We start from the raw sequence: 21,960 nt of genomic DNA on the forward strand, positions 1-21,960 counted from the left end.
CGAGTCACTGCGCTGCGCACTCTCGCGAGAGTCCACCGCGCAGCCCCCACCCCCCAGCCCCTCGCTGGCGAGGGAGCCTCCCCTGAACCCCGCGGCGCGCGGGCGCGAGCGGCGCATGCGTGGCCGCGGCTCCCAGCGCCCTCCGCGCAGTCCGGGAACAGAGCGGACGAGCAGCCAGCGAGGAGTCAGTAGCCGCTACCCTGCGAACCGTCGTTTGATCCCCGTAGCTCCTCTCCCTTAAGGGGCAGAGCCGCTTCACGGTTTCCCTCAGCGTGCGGAAGTTTCCTGAGGACGGCCCAGGCCACCTTGGGCCAGAAAAGCTAAGCGCTGGTCTCGGATAACGCCGGCCCCTACCAGCCGTCCGCAGCGGCCTGGGCGCGCCGCCGTGCCTCGAGCCTCGAACCCGGAGTCGGGAGGGGCTTGCACACCCGGCCCCACCCACTCGGGGCCTCGCCCACTCGGGCTCGCCTCCCCGGGCCCCTGACACACCCCCTCCCGGCCCCGCTGTCCGCTCCCGCCCTCCTGTCCTCGGTCCCCTAGATTTTTCTGGTCCTCTAGCCTCGCTGTTTCACTAAAAGATGAATCCTGAAAAACCACATCGCGGGGACATATATTGTGGCGAGAAGAGGCCGAGTTTTTGGACCTTAAAGTACAAGTTCACCTTTTCAAGGGCCTAGGATAGATTTGAGTAATCAGCCTAGGGTACCCTGTTCCTGCTGACACTGCCGTTTTCACCTCCCTTCCTTCCCATACTTCCAAAACCATTATTAGCAGGTGGCTCTTGGAGGTTTGACTTCTTTGAGTCTCCTTCGAATCAGACGTGAGGTTGACCTCCGGGATAGAGCATGGCTGCATCCCTGGACCCTCAGATCGACGCGCCCCTGGAGATTGAAGGATGCCTCATAATGAAGGTGGAAAAGGAGCCCGAGTGGATATCGGAGCCCATTCTGGAAGGATCGGATAGCTCTGAGTCCGAGACCTTTCGCAGATGCTTCAGGCAGTTCTGTTATGAGGATGTGACTGGACCCCATGAAGCTTTCAGTAAACTCTGGGAACTTTGCTGCCGGTGGCTGAAGCCAGAAATGCGTTCCAAGGAACAGATCCTGGAGCTGCTGGTGATTGAGCAGTTTCTCACCATTTTACCGGAGAAGATTCAGCTGTGGGCACAGAAGCAGTGTCCGGAAAGTGGAGAGGAGGCGGTGGCCCTGGTTATACATTTGGAGAAAGAGACTGGAGGAATAAGACAGCAGGTGAGAGAGGCTTTTCCAAATTTTTATGTTTAGCAAGGCTAGGGTGGAAAGGAAAGTGGACAAGAGATGCATTGCAGAAAATGCAAATTACAGAAGGATAAATAGTAATGAAAGGCCTTTAAAGGGGATCTACCTAAAAGGGAAAAGAATTTCATATTAAATAGGAAAAAAGCTTTGGTTGAACTATTGTCTTGCAAATGACACTAAACATTATGCATCTGAGTATTTGTTTTAAATCCTTGCATGATGTTTCCCCCCCAAATTTTGAGAGAACAGTACATTATGCTTCACAGGATTTGACTTCTGCAGCTTGCTCCTAAAGAGGGCTGTTTTGATCCCTCTCAAAATTAAAAAAAAAAAAGGACTTCATCATTTATCCCAGGGCCTCTTGTAATCCTTTAATATTCCAGTCCAGTCTTCTGAAGTGCCCTCGATGTCATCATCCTTGTCACCCTTTTCTATTTTAATCGCTGATCCTTATTGTCAGTGACTTTGCATGCTCGTCTAATTGTTTTTCAACAGCCCTTTCCCTAACCTCATGAAATCCTGCAAGATTTGCACTTTCACCTGGCAAGGGATTTGCATTTATGTAAAGACCTGTCTATTAGCAAGTTGCTGTGCTGGTCAGAAATAGACACACAATGTCAAGATTAATTTTCTAAGTTTTCATTTCACTAGTGAATTAGTGTTCTGAGAACTTTCACTTCTCTGTGAACCTAATAACTGTGAGGACTCAGTATTCTGATAACAAGGAGGCTCTGTATTTCACTCTTACCAGATTTTCCCCCTTTTTATATTCCCCCCTTTGCTGTTCCCTTCTGCCTAGACTTTTGGATAGCACTATGGACCGGATGTCCTCAGAGGTCCCATTGGGAACAGAATGAAATTTTCATTCCTTCTCACATCTTCTGTCCTTCTTTGATATCTTTCATGGGGGAACTTGGCCCTGATCTGGCCCTCTTTTCCTCCCTTTTTCCATTATGGCATTGACTTTATTTCCCAGGTTAGCAGTCCTGTGCACTCGGAGAAGCAAGCCCCGCTTGGAGCAGCCTGGGAGGTGGCAGACTTTCAGCCAGAGCCAGTGGAGGCCCAACCCAGAGTGATGTCTCAGGAGGAAGCTGAAAGCCTCCACTCAGGACGCCAGGAGCAGCCAAACCAAAAGAGAGAGCTTCGACCCTTACCCAAAAATGGTAAGAAGAACGTAGTGCATTCCCTGTGCAGAGACCATGGCAGATTTGTGTTGTAGCCCTAACATTCTGATTTGTTCACTATAGGGCCCTCTTGATACATACTTGAAAATAAATTGAATATTTGGGGAGAAAGACTTCATTAGCTTCAAGAGTTGGGAATATGTGTGACAACTCTTTGCGACCCCATGGACTGGAACCCACCAGGCACTTCTGTCCATGGGGATTCTCTAGGCAAGAATACTGGAGTGGATTGCCATGCCCTTCTCCAGGGAATCTTCCCAACCCAGGGATCGAACCCAGGTCTCCCACATTTTAGGCAGATTCTTTACCGACTGAGTCACCAGGGAAGTCCAAGTAAAAGAGACCTTAAGATGAAATCTGAGAAAGTTTAATTTGTCCAGACTGGCCTTAATGTCTCCTAATGTTATCTAAGAGTCTGCATTCTGCAATCAGCTTGTGGGTTTTAGTCCTGCATGTGTATGATTTCTTGGCTGGCTATAAACACCTTGAAAGATTCAAGAGGAAATGAGATTTATTTTCAAAAAGTGACTCACAGTAAGGTATCACAAAAGTGACATGTGAGAGGGATAAGACTTTGGAGAGAAGGGACTGGTGATGCTCATGTCTGCCCTGGACATTAATGAATCAAGTCAGATACAAGGAAATGAAGACCTGTCCTCCCCATCCCCTGCAGCGTAGTGTCAGGCTTAAAGAGAGGATTGGAAAGATCACTGGACCTAGAGTACAGTATAAAAAAGCATGGGTTTACATCCTTTCTCTGCCCTTCTCTCCTTGTGATCTGAGCAAGTAATATTAATTAACCTCTGTATTAATGCATAGAGATTAGGAGATTAGGCTTTAGAGACAGACAATCTGGGTTCAAATCCTAGCTTAGCCATTCTTTATCTGTGTGACCTTGGTCAAGTTGCTCAACTTCTTGAACTTTCCATTCTGTCATCTCTAAAAGGAAGATAGTAGGATTTTAGCATAGATTAAAAGAAGCTTCATAAAAGAGTCAGTGCCTAATAGTGCTCAATAAATGTTAGTTTCTTTTCTCCCACAATGGGATGGTTATTGTTAAACTTTCAAATCTATCTGATTTACACAACCCCTCATCAAGAGGCAAGATTCGCCACTACGGACACCACCTCCTTATCTGTCCTGAAATTCATATTATGATAGAATGCTTTGCAAATATTAATGGTTTCTGGATTCTTCAATGTTTGTTCATCAACATCAAAGTTCCTGTGTTCACACGGATTAGATGCTGTCAGTTACTTTACCTGGTAAATGTATGGTATTTCTGGATTTTGCTATTCTAGGGTGATAAGGAATTCCTAAAGTGGGAAAGTTTGTTCTGTGGAGGTTCTTACTGGGGGTATGGAGGACAGTAAATTTGAGGGATAAGTATCTCAGAAAGGTGAATGCCTTCTAAAAGATGACATAGGATTTCAGCCAGGTGTGCCAAAGGGAATAATATGTTTCCAAGGAAGTGGTTCCATTTGTTTTCGTAGAAAGTAGTAAAGCAAGCTTCTGAGTTCTTGGTCACAGTAACATTTATTTTTTAAGTTTTCCTAGATGTGCTAGAGCAGAAGTTAGACTGCAGATTGTCTTATACTATATAAGTTTACTTATTTTCCTTCCACCTTTCTGGGGGTACGTTTGCCTGTAGTATTCAGTACTGTGTATCTATATTTGTTTTATAAGGACGATATTTATTCAGAGGGGATGAATTTACGCTAGAGATTGCAAACTGGTAACTCATGTGCCAAGTCAGACTTGTTTCTCAAAGAGTTTTGGGATGGAAGTTTTGTTTGTCTGTAGTTCTCAAGGTTTAAGACTTGAGATTGTGCATAAAAATCCAGCTTTCTGGCTTCTCTTAAAAAACATTAGAAGCTCTGGCTATGGCAGGGCCATAGTCTAACAAGGAGGCATCACCCAGAGCCGAACACTGGACTTGTGCTCTCGAGTTCCCCACAGTCCTCATTTCCCCCCTTTCATGATGTAGTTTACCTTCTTACTTCCTAAAAGATCTGCATTTGTGAGCTCTGCTCATGGTTTGGAGCATTGTTCTGAACTCATTGAGAAAATGACCAATTTTTGTTGGTTTTTTATACATGCTCATCCATTAAAGGAGAAGCAGAATGAGTAAAAGTTCCAGAGCCCACAGCACTAACTGTTTCTTCTCTTCTTACAGCTCGGCCTTCTCCCTGGGTTCCTTCTCCTGCTAATGAATGGAGCACCATAGATCAGGAAGTAACAGCCACACGAATTCCTGTCGGGTCCCAGGTAAATTGTAACAGTTCTCTCTGGCCTAACTTCCTAGGATATTCAGTCACAATGATTTCCTCAAACTTCTAGACCCACTCCAAGAGACTTTTCCTCCATTGCTCCTTTTCCAGAAAAGACTGCACGCAGCCTTCTGAGTAATCAGACTCCTTGCTGGATCCTCTGTTATGATTCTTTATAGTACCTTTGCTTCATTTAGCACATAACATATACTTGGTTCTTTGATTTCAGTTTTTATCTAGGGCTTTCCTGTCCTTCATCCATGATCATTCATCCTTCAGAACCTATGTGGTTATCTTGGTAGTCATTACTCTTAGTGTGTTACAGGGACCAGTGAAAGATGTCCACATGGCAAGAGGTTTTTCCTACAAAAAGAGTGTGCATCAGATTCCTGCTCACAAAGACCTCTACCGGGATATTAGAAAGGAGAGTGTTGGGAACATGGTCTCCCTGGGTAAGGATTCTATCCCTTTTCCAATAAAAGATTTGAGGATTTCTAGTGTATTCACTTCTACTGATAGTCAAATAGTTATAAAAATGTTATCATTTTAAGGGCCATGGGTTTTCTAGTCATTTCTGTGCTCTAGCATACCATGTTCTCTTACCTCACTCATTCCTTTCTTCTAATTTATATTATAGATTTATGCATATTCTTAGAATTTAGTGGTTAAAACATTAGAGAGGTTTACAGATGATTGTCATGTAATTTAAATATAAAACTCACCCACATCCACTATACTAAAAACTCTATAAAATCACAAGGTATTTTTAGGATTTGTTTTTATTTAACATACAGTAACCCCAACATTGTACACAGAGCTTGTCTGTGGGTAGTGCCCAGCAAATATTCATTGAATGGATGGAAATCTTATAAATGGAAGAAAAAAAGTGATTTAAATACAGTAGCCTTGTGAATTATTTAAATAGCACACATTTTTACAAGCACACATAACCACTTGTTAAGTGTAATTTTACAAGCAAACTTTTGAAGAACTGTATCATCTGCTTTAACAACAGGGATAAATATACTTCATTCATATTTAAGCTACAAGTCAAAGATTACTTATGAATAGAATTAAAGGCCTCAAATGTGTACAGTACATGCTAGAGATACTAGAGACCTGTGTTGTTTGAGTAGCCACTAGCTATCTGGCTATTTCAATTTCAATTTATAAAACTGATTAAAATTAAATGAGGTTTAAAATTCGGTTTCTCAGTGGCAGTATCCATATTTAAGTTATTCAGTAACTGTACTAGACAGCACAGATATAGAACTTTGTCACAGAAATTTCTGTTTTGACAATACATGTAGACACTAAAGTATAGAGATTACAAAATGGGCCATGTCAAACTGAATGAATGAAGATAAATCAACAGTTGTTTATGATCAGAAAGCAATTAAAGCACTTGGAAAAAATTGCCAATTTAAGATGATGCCAATGACCCACCAGTAACAAAGCACTCCCCAAAACAGCAGGACCCTTGATTTTAACTTTCACTTAGGGCATCCATGCTTCATTGCTGACCATTCATCCTTCAAAGACTTGTGTGGTTATCTCAGTAGTCATTGTTGTTAGTTACAGAGACAAGTGAAAGGTAGCCACATGGCAAGTTGCCCACACAATAGGTGTTTCCTAGTGTTGCCTTGTGGAGAAGGCAGTGGCACCCCACTCCAGTACTCTTGCCTGGAAAATCCCATGGACGCAGGAGCCTGGTAGGCTGCAGTCCGTGGGGTTGCAAAGAGTTGGACACAACTGAGCGACTTCACTTTCATGCATTGGAGAAGGAAATGGCAACCCACTCCAGTGTTCTTGCCTGGAGAATCCCAGGGACGGGGAGCCTGGTGGGCTGCCATCTGTGGGGTCATACAGAGTCGGACACGACTGAAGCGACTTAGCAGCAGCAGCAGCAGTGTTGCCTTGGATCACACAGCATCCAGACCTAGTAAAATAATGGATTAGAGGCCTTAGTGAAAGCTGCTGTGAGTGGGTTAGAGGCCGTCCTCTGGACCTTCAGCTGTAGCCCAGTGATTCCACGTGAAATAATTATATATGGAAAGACTCAGGGACACCTGGCACAGTCTTTTATCTTAGATTGTAAGCTAAAGGCTCGTGAATCTAGCCTGCAAATGTATTTGGCCCTTGCACAGAGTTTTAACTTAAAATTTGTTCATAAATCTGGATTTCCAGCATCTCTTAAAAAACCAACCATCAGGTACATTCTCACATTGCAGCAGCTGACCAGAGCAAAGTGAGGAACTTGTGCTGAACAGCCAGGGCTCTCACTCCAGCCTGCCTGGTCCTTGTAGATGTTTGAACTTCCATTGTCCATGCCCTTCTCTCATGTGAAAATGAAGAGCAAATCCTCAGCCCCAGGGTTCTTTCAGCAAGGATTTGATTTAATGCTGCCTCTCTAGGAGGGGTTCCTTGATAGCTCAGTTGGCAAAGAATCTGCCTGCAATGCAGGAGACCCCAGTTCGTTCCTGGGTTGGGAAGATCCCCTGGAGAAGGGATAGGCTACCCACTCCAGTATTCTTGGGCTTTCTTTGTGGCTCAGCTGGTAAAGAATCTACCCACAATGTGAGAGACGTGGGTTTGATCCCTGGGTTGGGAAGATCCCCTGGAGAAGGGAAAGGCTACCCACTCCGTATTCTGGCCTGGAGAATTCCATGTACTGTATAGTCCATGAGGTCACAAAGAGTTGGACATGACTGAGTGACTTTGACTTCACTGTCTAGGAGAATTCCATGAAACTTTTGTGTGTGTTTTCTATAGAAGAAAACAAAATGTTATTACATACTTATTAGGCATTAGACACTTTACAGATGATCGCTTATTTAACATTCCTAGCACCTTGTTGGGATTCCCAGATGGCTCAGTGGTAAAGAATCTGCCTGCCAACACCACAGGAGCCATGGGTTCAATCCTGGGTCAGGAAGATACTCTGGAGGAGTAAATGGCAACCTATTACAGTATTCTTGCCTGGGAATACATGGACAGAGGAGCCTAACGGGCTACAGTCCACAGGGTCACAAAGAGTCAGATGCGACTGAGCATGCATGCACGTACCTTTGGATGGATGATATTCTCTAGGGAACTGAGGCTCAGAGAGATTAAGAAACTTCCCCTGGTCAAAAAGTAAAGTGGTGGAGCTAGGACTCAAATTTAAGACATTTTGATCCCCACAGTACTGTAAGATAAAAAATTCAAGTTGCTTTCCTATTATTGCATCTCTTTCCCATTAATTCTGCTAGAGTATCTCCAAAAATTCATGACTTCTCATCTCCTATAGCTCCAGTGTGTGTGTGTGTGTGTTGTGTATGTTGAGTGGGGGAGTGAGGAGATATGGGGAGCAGGTGTAACCACACTTTATAAGTAACAAACACCAGTTCATAGGAGTATGCTGTGAACCTAACAACATTAGATACTTGAGAGGGAGTCAAAGGTAGTAAGTGTTTCTTACCGCTGAAGGTTTTCCTTTAAGAACTAGCTGGGGAAGGAAGTGGTACATACATGAGATGTGAAATGGTAGTGTAAGTGCCGTATAACTCATACAAGAATCTAGTGTGCACTGTCATGGTTGAGAAAGGCTTTAGAAAAAAGATGAATTGGACAAGATCTTTAAAGGATAGCTGTGAATAAGTGGTCCAGGAGAGCATGCTAAGCAGGAGCTTGGGGCATGCAGTCATGATCTCTCTAGCCTGGAATGTGTTTGTCTCACTGTAGGAAGCACAGTGTCTACAGCTAACAAGATAGCCCGGTTGGAACCAAGAAAGGAGCCATGGACCATAGGTCTGCAGTCCTCTAACAAGAGGACTGTCCTGCAAAGCAACTACATCAAGGAAAAGTCAGTTCATGCTGTTCAGATCCCTGCAAGGAATGCCGGGAAAACATGGAGAGAGCCGCAGCAGTGGGGTCTGGAAGATGAGAAAATAGCAGGCGTGCATTGGAGTTACGAGGAAACTAAGACTTTTCTTGCAATTCTCAAAGAGTCTCGCTTTTATGAAACACTTCAGGCTTGTCCCCGAAACAGCCAGGTATATGGTGCTGTGGCTGAATGGTTGCGAGAATGTGGCTTCCTCCGAACACCAGAACAGTGTCGGACCAAGTTCAAAAGTCTGCAGAAGAGTTACCGAAAAGTGAGAAATGGCCACGTGCTGGAACCCTGTGCCTTCTTTGAGGACATGGACGCTTTGTTGAATCCTGCAGCTCATGCTTCATCCACGGATAAACCAAGGGAGATTCTGTCTCTCCCCAGACTGAAGAGAATTGGCATCAGTGCTAAAGAACAGATCAATTTGGTGGAGGAAGAAGAAGCTGCAGAGGAATCTGATGGTGATGAAATGGGCGTTGAGTTTATCCGGAAGCCTGAGCTTCATGGTGGCCCTGTTATATTTCAAAACCTGAGTGGTAAGAATGATGCTTTTATTCTGGTATGAGAATGGATGATGTTGTCTTGTGGAAAAAGGAGTAGACCCCCAGAAGTGACCAAACTCAGGGAATTCTGACACACACACCTTGCCACTCATCACTGTGATTGTCCACGTAACTGAAAGTGCTCCTAGGTGTTCACTGCTGCCCCCAGTGCAGTCTGAGTAACAGCCATGAGGATTCTTTTTCAGGTTAGAGCACAGCATGGATTTTGAGTATTTGGAGTCTGTGGAAGGAAAACAAATGGAGTCCAGGGGTACTAAGGATCTAACATTATCTGAGAATTGTTGTAATGCAGTCAGTTGTGTTAGATTCTAAAAGTCAGGGACCCATTATCAAGGATAGCCAGTAAAAGAATGTGTAACCAACAAAAAAGAATTGAAAAAAATGAAATTCTGAAAGAAGAAAGGAGAGAAAAAGGAACACAAAGTAGATGCAACAGATGGAAAGAAAAAAAAACAGGATGGTAGATGTGTATCCACATGTCATTAATTATAAATTTAAAGGACAGGTTTTCAGATATATTTTTTAAAAACTATACTTACAAGAGGTACATCTTTAATATTTTTTAAAAACTATATTTACAAGAGATACATCTTTAATAAAAGAACACAGAGACATTAAAAGGAAAAGATACTATGCAAAAGAAAGATGTTGAAATTTGGGGACTGGGAGCTAAACCACCAGTTGACAGTCATTGTGTGACAGTTGACTTATCATGTAAGTACTTAGAACTCAATTTTCTGTCTTTAAAATATGGCTTAGATTACGAGCATAGTTGTTAGTGTTAAATGAAATAATATGGATGAAGGCATTCTGCAGATGCTAAAATGCAATAGAACATTGCCTGGTGTCACAGTTATTAGTACCATCTTATGAAAAAGATAATAGTTTCTTAGATAAAATGGAAAAATAGACTAGGAGAGCTGAGACTGTAATCATGATTGTACCTATTCAAAAGAAACAAATCTCAGGAAAAAGATGGGAAAATGTATTACACATATATAGGTATTCACCATTCTAGAGATCCATAAACATGGGGGTCAGACAGTTTCAAATTTGGGAATCCAGTGAGACTGAAGGAAACCAGTAAGACAGAGGATAGAAAAGACTTTCCTACTACAGATTACAAAACACCCCAAAAGCATGTTTAACTCTATTCAAACATATTCTTAAAACTTTAATTCTGCTATAAAAGCAGGACATCTGCTTGTCTTATAGATCATTTCATCTCTTGAAGTAGAGGACTCAGTAACATCAAAAACTACTCTGGATATAGTTCTGCTCTTCAGAGAAGGTGGGCTGAAGAGGTGATAGCAACTCTCATGCTGTTGGGTGTCTTAGTCTATTATTCCTAAACATTTTTAAAAGGCAGACAGCTGAATCCTTAACCATAGCAATGGCAGATTTAGGGGCTGCATTTTTATTCTACCAGATAAACTTTGAGATCAGTATATCAATTTTAAAATCCTTTTGGGTTTGACTAAATAGATTCGAGAGTTGATATCTGTACAGTTTGAGTCTTCCTACCCAGAAATATAGTGTCTCTCCATTCTTTCTAATTCTTTTATGTCTTTCAATATAATAATATAGATTTTTTATACGGACCCTCTCCTTTCTTGCAAAGCTTATTCCCAGACATATCATAGTTCCAGGGAATGGGACTTGTTTTCCTGTATTTCTTATATTTTGTAATGTATGAAGGCTACAGACAACTTATATCTTTGAACTTTACCCTTGAATGGCTGCAAACACCTTGTATCTTTGAACTTTATCCTTGAATGGCAGGTGTGCACTGGGGCTACGAGGAAACCAAGACTTTCCTTGACATCCTCCGTGAGACTCGGTTTTACGAAGCGCTGCAAGCCTGTCATCGGAAGAGCAAGTTGTATGGGGCCGTGGCTGAGCAGCTGCGAGAGTGTGGCTTCCTCCGAACTCCAGAACAGTGCCGGACCAAGTTCAAAAGCCTTCAGAAGAGTTACCGCAAAGTGAAAAATGGTCATGTGCTAGAGTCCTGCGCATTCTACAAGGAGATGGATGCCCTGATTAACTCCCGGGCATCTGCTTCTCCCACCAGCTCCCCAGAAGAAGCCCCATCACCCTCAGTTCAAGAAAGAGAGGACATGGAAATTGAACCCCAGGAACCTACGGTCTGGGAACCTGAGGAGGACTCCCAGGAGGCACTTGTTGAAGACTCTGGCAGTGAGAGAATGAGTGAGGAAGAAATCATGCAAGAACCAGAATTCCAGGGACCTCCAGGTTTACTGCAAAGCCTGAGTGGTAAGGAACATTGAGGCTCTGGGGTAAAGGAGGAGTCAGTGGGATTACTGACAGATTAGGCGAGCTGGCATATCACCTGTGCATGTCTGTTCATTAAACAATATTTGTGTGCCATTTGAGGAGAAGGGTAAAGTAGCAGTGAATAAAACAGAGTCCCTGTCTTCATGGCGCTTCTGTTCAAGGAGGAGCTTACATTTTCATGATCTGGTCCTTGGGATTTCAGCCTTGGTTTTTGTGTGTAGGGGGCAGATAATGTTTTATATCTCCTAGAAATACTGTTGGAGAGAAGAACTTGAAATTATATGTGAGAAAAACTCAGGTCGAGGAGACATGTTGGTAAGCTCAGAGCAGAAGTGTCTGTTATGTGTGATGTGCATAAGAAAAAGGCAGAGACAGAAAGACTTTATTCTGGTTCTGAGCTCCACCTGCAGGTGTCCCACCAACCACTGGATGCCCTCACAGGCATCTCACCAGCAGCCCAGCCTTAAAAGTTTCAAAAGGAAAATCAACACCTTCCTTCCCACACCGTGGCTCTTCCTGGTGTCCTCCCATAGCACATCCAACCTGGAAAGGTAGGGATGTTTTTTGATGCCTTCTCTTTCGTTTACATCCAGGCAGATGACATATTTTCTCAACTGTTGGGGAATTTGCATCTGCCCTCTCTTTAGTTGCCATAACCACTAGTTTAGCATTTCTCTGTCTCTTGCCTAAACTATTGTAAAAGTCCCCAAACCACTTTTCCTCATTAGGCTTGGGTTAAGCTTCCACAGCCGTCCTTAATCTGAGCTTATCTTTTTAACCTTACCTGTCATTATTTTCCTTCCTATAGTCTATGCTTATTGAAAACAAACATTTGAAAAGGGAGTTCACACACATACTCTTTGGTGGTATTTTTATGAGAATTTGTAGTAGACAAGATGAAATTGTTGACTCTGGAACTGGAACTGCTGAGTTGATAACTTTGGAAACAAAGTCCTTCTATACCATCTCTGGTGAACCTTGTTTTTGAAGATGAGATCCGGACCTGTCACCAAATTACCAGGCTCTGTGTAAGCCAACTGCTAGGCTGTAACTTCTTCCAAGGCCCAGATGGACCCAATCAGAACAGGTCCAAAGATGACATGATTAGGACTTCTTACGTAAGTCAGTGGATTCACTGATGGCTGTCCATGGGACTGAAGGAAAGTAAGGCCCAGTGAATCAGAAAAGAGTCCCCCTTGCCTGAAGTCAGTGAAGCACACAGAAGCCTTAAGGTACAGGGCCTGTCAGCTGTTTTATTTATATTGACCCAGAACTGGTCTGAAATTTTTATTGTCTTCTTTTTTTCAGATTTTGAAATTGAAAGTAGTATCAAGGAGGATGCAACACAGGTGATCTGTAAGGACATGGAGCAGCATAGGGCATTCATAGAAAAGTCTAAAAGGGTCGTTTCCCAGAATGTTGATCCAGGTAAATATCGTAAAAGGGATTGCATCTCAGGAAGACAGTGGGAGAACCTTCATGGAATCCGACAGGGAAAACTGATGCCTCAGCCTCGAGATTTGGGAAAAGCCGTAGTGCATCAGAGGCCTCTCGTGGGGAAGAGGCCCTTCCGGCTCCTCAGATATGGAGAAAGCTTTGGAAGGAGTGCGCGTCTCATGTGCCGCATGACCCACCAGAAGGAAAACCCTTCTAAGTGTAGTGTCTGTGGGAAGTGCTTCGGCAGAAGCAGGAGTCTAGTCCGACACCAAAGAATCCACACAGGAGAAAAACCTTTCAAATGTCTCGACTGCGGGAAAAGCTTTAGCGACTCCTCCAACTTTGGTGCCCACCAGAGAATTCACACAGGAGAGAAGCCCTACAGATGTGGAGAGTGTGGGAAATGCTTCAGCCAGAGCTCAAGTCTCGTTATACACCAGAGAACCCACACTGGAGAGAAGCCCTACCAGTGCAGAGAGTGCGGGAGAAGCTTCACCAACAGTTCGCACTTCAGCGCCCACCGGAGAGTCCACACTGGCGAGAATCCCTACAAGTGTGTGGACTGTGAGAAAAGTTTCAGTAACTATACGAGGTTTCGCGAGCACCGGCGAGTACACACCGGGGAGAAGCCCTACGGGTGCATCCAGTGTGGCAGACGTTTCAGCAAGAGTTCTGTGCTCACCAAACATCGGGAGGTTCACGTGAGGGAAAAGCTGCTGCCACCCCCACCAGCATTCTGCTCCCCGGAGAACCCCCTCAAGGGCAAGACGGATGACTTCAGGCCGACTTTATGATGATGAGCTCTTCTCTTCCTAAACGTCCCCTTAGCCCTTTTACCCTGATCTCACTCTCGGAAGCAATCTTCTAGCTCTAAAGTGTCATTCCCAAGATAAGCTTGAGAATAGAAATAAGCTAAAGGCTTGGATCCTGTTCTCACCTCTGCCTCTTGATTAGTCTGTTCCTCTCCTTCTGTGTGTCTCAACCTTTTCCCTTTAATAAAGTGAAGAAGATAGAGGGTCTGAATGCAGAGTGACATTCTCTTCAGTATGTCGAGGCCACTGCTGTGGGATCACTAAACCCAGCAACATCCAGAATCCCTCAGTGCAGGGGAGAATTATTGCCAAGGAGATGAAAATGTTCAAGGTCGTTTTCATTATCCACCACGTGTGATCTCGGATGCAACTCGATCACAGCTTCCTGTTTGGGTAGAAATTTCAGGAGCATGATAAGAACCAGAGCCGATGGGCTCTGTCTTGGTTTTGAAGGTATTCACAAAAGGAGATTGAAGACTTTTTAGTTCCCTTCAGGAGTCTGTTGCAGTGTACCTTTTTTGTGTCAAGAAGTTGATCTAAAGAGCTTGGGTAGTGTCTCTGTATTGTCACTGAAACAGTGCCCTGCCCTCCATAGAGACAGGACACAACTGATCACCCATTGTCCTTTGTAGACTAACTCTCTCTGTACCTGAAGACTGACATCCTGTTGGCTATTGCTTCTCCAGCCTAGGAGTAATCCAGTTCCCTTTACTGTTTCTTGTAAGTCCTACACTTACCTCTTCATTGTTCTGGGTGCCCTTGTCTGACTCTTCTGAACTACCATGCCTTCCTCAGACTGAGTGGCATGCATGCTCCTGGTGTGTCTCATTAAAGTGGAATTCAGACACATTCCAGTTCTGAATGTGTAACTGCTCTGGTTTTTACCTAGAATATGACTGATATGTGACAAATTTTCTGCCTCCAAACCCCACACCTATATATAATGTTATATAATTTTAGATAGTTTTCTAAAACTCTGAGGAGCCAGGGAAGAAGTGAGTTAGAGACCTGAAACATTCAATATTTCAAAGACCAGTTGGACTCCTTAGCCCTGCTTTAGATTAGGTAGTCACCTTGGTCCAGACCAGCACTCCAGGGTGGTTTGTTAAGTATACCATTGTCTTTTGGAGGCTAGCCCTTGTTCATATGGTCATAAACCTCTCTGTAGAGCCCTGAGTAATTTATACAACTCTACAGCTCACTGAGTGAAGGTGGAAGTACTTTCTGACACTTCCAGCCCAGAACGCTTTCTGTTTTCCACACTTATCTGTTGGTCTGAAAAATCTCTTTGACAACCCCCAGCACTGACCCAGTAACTACTGAAGGAAGGGTTCAGATGGGGAGATAGTTCACTTACAGATGTTGCAGGTAAACACCTGGGATTTAGTCTTCCAAAGCTGTTACTTCAGGATGCAACCAGTGGCATTTATACCCTTAGGGTGACCTCAGGGGACTTTGCTTTGGGGAAGGAGAGGTCACAAGTTTAGTGGAAAGATAACCAGAGTCTGGGCTGTGTGTAGATCATTTTTTCGCTTTTCTCCTTTCCTTTGGCAGATGCTCTCATTAGAAGACCTCTGAGTATGTTTGAATTTTTTGAAACTTACCCAAGGAGGTACCAAGGAGGATATAGGCAGTGTAGAAGGAAACCCAACCTGTGGTGTCAGAATAGGCTGTGGCCTGTTGGAAGGCAGGTGACTCAGGTAAACGTTGATAAATGTTTCTTTCTGACATTCATTAGGAGCATTATGATTGTTCACATCTCACTAGGTTGATTTCCGCTGTGTTGTCCAAATTATAAATTCCTAATAGTTAAGTGCAGTTTCATGTCACTAGTGTGCCCAGCACAGAGAGGTGTGTATGGTGCCAGTGGGTGTGTGCTTGTATTGTGTAGATGTTCTGGAATTCTTGCTCTAGAGAAGATGCACATTAATAGAAATCACCACTTAGTAATAGGTACCCAGGGTTGATCATTATATCAAAGCATGATTCAGGAAAGTAGACGATTTACTATAAATATTAATTAAGCACGGTTATGTGTAAGGCTATGTTCTAGGCACAGTGAGGGATATGAAAATGAAAAAAAAAAAACAAGGCTTGGTGTCTGTGCTCAAGAAACTTGCAATATGATGAACAAACTATTGCAGCAAAAGATAATGCCAATTACATTCATGTCAGTTATGGAACATTATTTGTTCATTAATGAAAGAGCCACCTTCTCTTGCAGAAGAGTTTTTCTCAATGCCTAAAATCATATTCTCTACCTCCGTCTCTTAAATTTCCCCAATGGCCGGAAAGGCTCAGGAACCATTCCTTCTCCAAGTGGAACAATCCGATTCTGTCTGTCATGTCTGGGATCATGCCAAGGTGGAATTGGGGTCCCCTTACCTGTTCCCAGTTGTAAGTGGGCATTTGGACTTGTATTAAATTAACTTAATGAACTTTGCTTCTGAAGAAGGAGACAGTCCTACCCACCATCTTAGACCAAGGCTGTTTGTATTTTATCTTTTTCCAGGTGGAACATTAGAGTCAAAAGTGAAGTCACACTCTGATTACTGTGTCTCATATCACATAACATTGCCTTCATGACAATCCGTAGGAGAAGTATTTTTCCCTAAGTTTCAGTAGCAGGGAAAGCGCTGATCCTAAAGCAAAAAAAAAGTTACCTTACAAACACTGTGACTTTTTTTTTTTAGCAACTTACTACTATTCTTTCTTTGTTCTGGCTGCTGGAACAAAGAAACTTATAAAAACAAAACTTTTAAGTCACCTCAGCTAACCACTTAAACCTATATTTACTTAATGCTGTCTTATATCTTTAAAAATTACCCCGTTCCTATTTTTTAGAAGTGTATATAAGTAGTTATTTTATTCTCTGTCTTCTTAACCAAGACCCTTTGGAATCTGGCTGTATCCCTGCCTACGCTTACTGTGTTACTCCCACAAATACCCTAATTCTTACTGGCGTTTTTATTATACATACAACCTACTTGATTCATCTGGAAGGAAACATTAGTGTGTGTGTTTTTTTTTTTAAGAGGAAAACTTCACAGTATGCTTAAAACAGCTCAGGGCAGCCTGCCACATAGAATGAGCATTAGACCAGAAGCTGTAAGACAAGTTTCATTCTTGTCGCCACCACTTTCTGAGTGTTGTTGAACAAACCAGTCTCTCTCTCGGCCTGAGTTCCTTATCTAAAGAGAAGTTGAGCATGATTGCCAAGACCACTCCAGCTCCAAGGTCCTGTGAGGCTATGGGGCATTGGAAGAGAGAAGTTATAAGACCAGGCCACCGCCCTGGCTCGCCACTACGGGCAGCATTCAGGCCATACTGAATCCATCCCATACTTCAGCAAGAGGTTGCTGCAAGCAGTCCAGGAGCATGCTCAGTGAGGACAAGGGACAAATCACTCACGTTCAAAGCAGGTGATAGACAGTGGCAGGTAGCTGCAGTGGAGAAAGCCTATTTTGGGACCTCTGGTGCCCCATGACAGATGAACCTCAACTCTGAGGGAGCCGGGGACGCCCCAAATGCAATGCTAAGCCCTTACCTCTGAATGCATTCCTAGTATAAATGTATGTCCACTCATTGTTTTGTGTGAATGTTCACTTAGATGTCTTCTTGAAAACTTGTATGTGAAATAAATGTCTAAATAAATGACTCCCATTGGTTTTTTGCCATAATTCAAAGACTGTCTTCTATTAAGGGAAAAGAGAACTTATTCAAGAGGTAATAAAAGCAGATTCTCAGAGAGAAAGAGAATTTGTCTCTTTTCCAGTCCACTCTTCTGCCCTGCAGTTAGCAGCGGCCTCGTGTGAGCCCACAGCTATTCCCCTGCAGCAGTCCTGTGACAGCTGTCACTGCCATTGTCCTAGAAGATGCTTGGCTCTAATTCCAGAGTAGAGTTACCCGTGGAGGCACACACTCACAGCCTCTCCTGGTGGAACCAGTCTACGCGATTTCCCCAGACTCTGTGCTGCTTTTGGTTCACTGTTTGACTTAAAGAGTTCCAGTGGCTTTCACTTAGCCCTCCTTCCCATACCAGCTCCAACTCCATAGGTCACAGAGTCAGTGTAGAGATTTTGCCACTTGTTGAGGATGTTTTTCCAACATACTCTTAGAAACTGTGAGAAGAACTGCAGGATGAATTTTGAGCCAGTTCACCTAAATATGAGGTAGATTCCAGAAAAAGTGTCTCTCCCACCTAGACTTTATAAGCAGCTGACTGCAATAGCACCCACCCAAGGCTCTCAAGAGTGATAACTGCTCAGGGTAGTACCTGAGAGTCCCTGTACATTTTCTATACTTTCCTTTGGCAAATGGCCATGACCTTTTTGGAGGAAACAAAGATAAAGGCTCAGAATATTCATGTTAGAGTTCTTCCACAAGATTATCTGATCTTCCATTTCTCTATAGAGATTTAGGTCTGTGAGCTGACTCACAGAGTTAGCCAGATGGAGATTTTAAATCTCTAAGGCAGCAGGGGGGTGTGGGAGGTATTCTCTGAAGGTCCAGTGGTTAAGAATCCACCTGGCAATGCAGGGGACACCAGTTCGATCTTGGGGAAGATCCCATATGCCATGGGACAATTAAGCCCGTGCATCCTAGAGCCTGTGCTCTGCAACAACAGAAGGCACCACAATGAGAACCTGTGCACTGCAACTAGAGAGTAGCCTCCACTCAGCACAACTAGAGAAAACCCATGCGCAGCAACAAAGACCAAGCACAGCCAAAATAAATATTTTTTAAAAAATCTCTAAGGGGAAAAGAGATCTATCTTAAGGCTACAAATTTTCAGTTCCTACAAACCAGTTAAGACAATTAGATTTCAAAGGAAGAAGAATTAATCCTTTGTGTTTCAAACACCAAAAGGAACACAGCTAGTCACAACCTCCAAACTTCATGATGGGTGCAGGGATTCGGAGAGGAAGCAATGGTTTGGGGCCCAAGACCAGCAAAGGCCTACCTTGCTCTGAGGTGGGAGATGCTGTGGCAGTGTGGGAATAGAGGGGCTAGGGAACAGACTTGGAAGGCCGGCCTTAGGAGTTGCAGAGCATGGAGCCATGGAACACGCAGGTGTGCTTGCAACCCCTCTTGCTAGAAATCACCCCAGCGGAGACAAGTGTGACTCAGCCGTAGCACGTGCCATCTCTGAGGACCACTCCCAGCAGCACCGTGTGGTAGACAAATGGCAGCCACAGAGGGCACAAAGCAGAAAGTTAGAGCATAAGATCAGGGAGAGAGGAATGCATGAAGCAGATGTGGTCTATTTATACAATGGAATATTAGAATGAATAATGCCGTTTGTGGCAACCTAGATGATTATATGAAGCCAAAATCAAGTATGTGGTATAACTTATATGTGGAATCTAAAAAAACTGATACAGAAGAATTTATTTCCAAAACAAACTCACAGACACAGAAACATAGGATTACCGAAAGGAAAGGGTGTAAGGAAGGGTAAATTAGGAGTTGGGGATTAACAGATATACACTGCTAAATGTAAAAAGATAACAACAACCTACTGTATAGCACAGGAAACTATACTCAGTATCTTTTGAAAACCTAAAATGGAAAAGATTCTGAAATATATATAGTATATATAATATAATTTTATAATAATATTATATATACTATATATTATTATATATAATATAGTATATATAATATATATAGTATATATAATTTTATATTTTATATATTATATATTATATATATTATAAATATACATAACACAAAATATACAATAATATATTGTAATTATATTTATAATATATTATATATTATAATATATAATATATAATATTATAAATATATATTATATATAATAATACAATATATGTGATATAATTATAATACATATATATACAATATAATATAATATATAATATAACATACAATATACAATAATATATTATTGTAATTATAATATATTTATAATAATATAATTATATATATTATATAATATAATATATATAATTATAATATATATACATTATATATATACAATATAATATAATATATATTATATATAGTATATATAATAATATATATAATATATAGTATATATACATTATATGTGCTATATATAGCATATATAATGTATATATAGTATATATAATGTATATAATGCCTATACTATATATACTATATGTTATATTATTATAACATATATATTATTATATATATTATTATAAAATATATATTATTATATGTTATATTATTATATTATATTAAAATATATATTATAGATATTATATTATATATAATATATATTATATTATCTTATATATAATATATAATAATATATATTATTATATAGTATATATATTATTATATTATTACATAATATATATATTATACATAGTATATATAATAATATATAGTATATATAATCTATATACTATATATACTATATATTATATATATGTTATTATATGCTATATTATTATAACATATATATTATTATATATATTATTATAACATATATATTGTTATATATATTATTATAACATATATTATTATATGTTATATTAAATTATAATATAATATATATTATATTAATATAATATATTATATGATATAATTATATATATTACATTATATAAAATATATATAATATACATAATTATATTATATATAATATTATATTATATATAATTATATATATTATCTATAATATATTATATATATTATATTATATATATTATTATATATATTATCTATAATATATATAATTATATATAATATATAATAATATTATTAATATAATATTATTATATAGTATTATATATTATTATATTATTATATATTATTATTATTATATATTATATTATATTATATTATATTATATTATATATATATTATATTATATTAATATATTAGGAGCACTTCTCACTTCTCTCCTATAATATATATTATATTAATATATTATATATATATTAATATATATTATATATTATATTATTATATATTATATTATATTATTATATTATTATTATATTATATTATATTATTATTTATATTATATTTATATTATATAATTATTATATTATATTATTATAATTATTATAATTATTATATTATTATATTATATTATATTATTTATATTATATTTATATTATATTATATATTATATTATTACTATATATTATATATTACATATTTATATTATATATTATATATTATATATAATTATATATTATGATTTTATTATTATATATTATATATTATACATTATTATATATTAATTATATAATTATATAATTATTATATAATATATAGTTTATATACATATGTATATAATATATATATTACATATATGATATATTATATATTTTATGTTATATATTATGTTATATTATTATATATTATATATAATATATATTATATATATGTTATTTAATATTATATAGTATATATAATATATCTAATTTTATATGTAGTATATACTATATATAAGAATTATATATAATATATATGATATTATATACATTATGTATATATGTATATATTATTATATAATAATAATATATTGTATAATATATTATATATGGTATTATATAGTATGTTAATATGTTATATATTATAATATAATATATATTAATATGTTATATATTATATAAGTATAATATATGATATATATGATATATAATTATATAGAATATAGAATAGAATGTATAATATAGAATATACATAATATGATATATAACATATATATAATATAATAATACAATACATCAATACATATAATATGTATTATCTATATTGTATATACTATATATTATATATTGTTATACATCATATATATAATATATATACATATACATATAATATATATAAGATATATATTTATATATAAATTTATTGTATATATAAATTATGTAATAATACATTATATGTAAATATATAATATAAATTTTATATAATTCTATATTATATAACTATATTATAAATTAAATAATATATATTATATATTATATTTTGTTATATATTATATATAATAATATAATTATAATGTTATATTTTATATATTATATTATATATATAATATACAAATATATATTATATAATTATATAATATATAAATATATATTATATAATTATATAATATATATTATGTTATATATGTTATATATATTATATAATGTATAATATGCTATATTATGTTATCATATAATATATTCTATATTTTATATATAATATATTATATATAGTACAGTATAATTATTATATATCATATATAATATATTTT

At 38.9% G+C, this 21,960-nt stretch overlaps 1 protein-coding gene across 5 annotated transcripts; it reads left to right on the forward strand.

Moving 5' to 3' along the window:
- Positions 1-146: 146 nt before the first annotated feature.
- ZKSCAN2 (zinc finger with KRAB and SCAN domains 2) lies at positions 147-14,558 on the forward strand. Of its 5 annotated transcripts, none has more exons than XM_081554423.1 (8): positions 147-1,250; positions 2,254-2,440; positions 4,638-4,729; positions 5,047-5,183; positions 8,455-9,138; positions 10,948-11,439; positions 11,871-12,011; positions 12,769-14,558. In XM_081554423.1, the coding sequence occupies exons 4-8, from the start codon at positions 5,078-5,080 to the stop codon at positions 13,689-13,691; spliced, it is 2,346 nt and encodes a 781-aa protein (XP_081410549.1). In that variant the 5' UTR covers positions 147-1,250; positions 2,254-2,440; positions 4,638-4,729; positions 5,047-5,077; the 3' UTR covers positions 13,692-14,558. The 5 variants fall into 5 exon arrangements, with proteins under 5 accessions (XP_081410549.1, XP_081410546.1, XP_081410547.1 ...); XM_081554420.1 differs by having other exon boundaries at positions 5,057-5,183; XM_081554421.1 differs by lacking the exon at positions 11,871-12,011 and having other exon boundaries at positions 5,057-5,183.
- Positions 14,559-21,960: the final 7,402 nt, after the last annotated feature.

This window comes from Giraffa tippelskirchi, chromosome 13 (assembly GCF_054371585.1).
Source record: "Giraffa tippelskirchi isolate mGirTip1 chromosome 13, T2T-mGirTip1v1.2.pri, whole genome shotgun sequence".
Classification (NCBI taxonomy): domain Eukaryota; kingdom Metazoa; phylum Chordata; class Mammalia; order Artiodactyla; family Giraffidae; genus Giraffa; species Giraffa tippelskirchi.

Coding starts and splice junctions, on each gene's coding strand:
- ZKSCAN2 (XM_081554420.1), top strand. CDS start 846: ATGGCTGCATCCCTGGACCCTCAGATCGACGCGCCCCTGGAGATTGAA. Junction 5,184..8,454: donor TGGGAACATGGTCTCCCTGG/GTAAGGATTCTA, acceptor GTCTCACTGTAG/GAAGCACAGTGTCTACAGCT. Junction 9,139..10,947: donor TATATTTCAAAACCTGAGTG/GTAAGAATGATG, acceptor CTTGAATGGCAG/GTGTGCACTGGGGCTACGAG.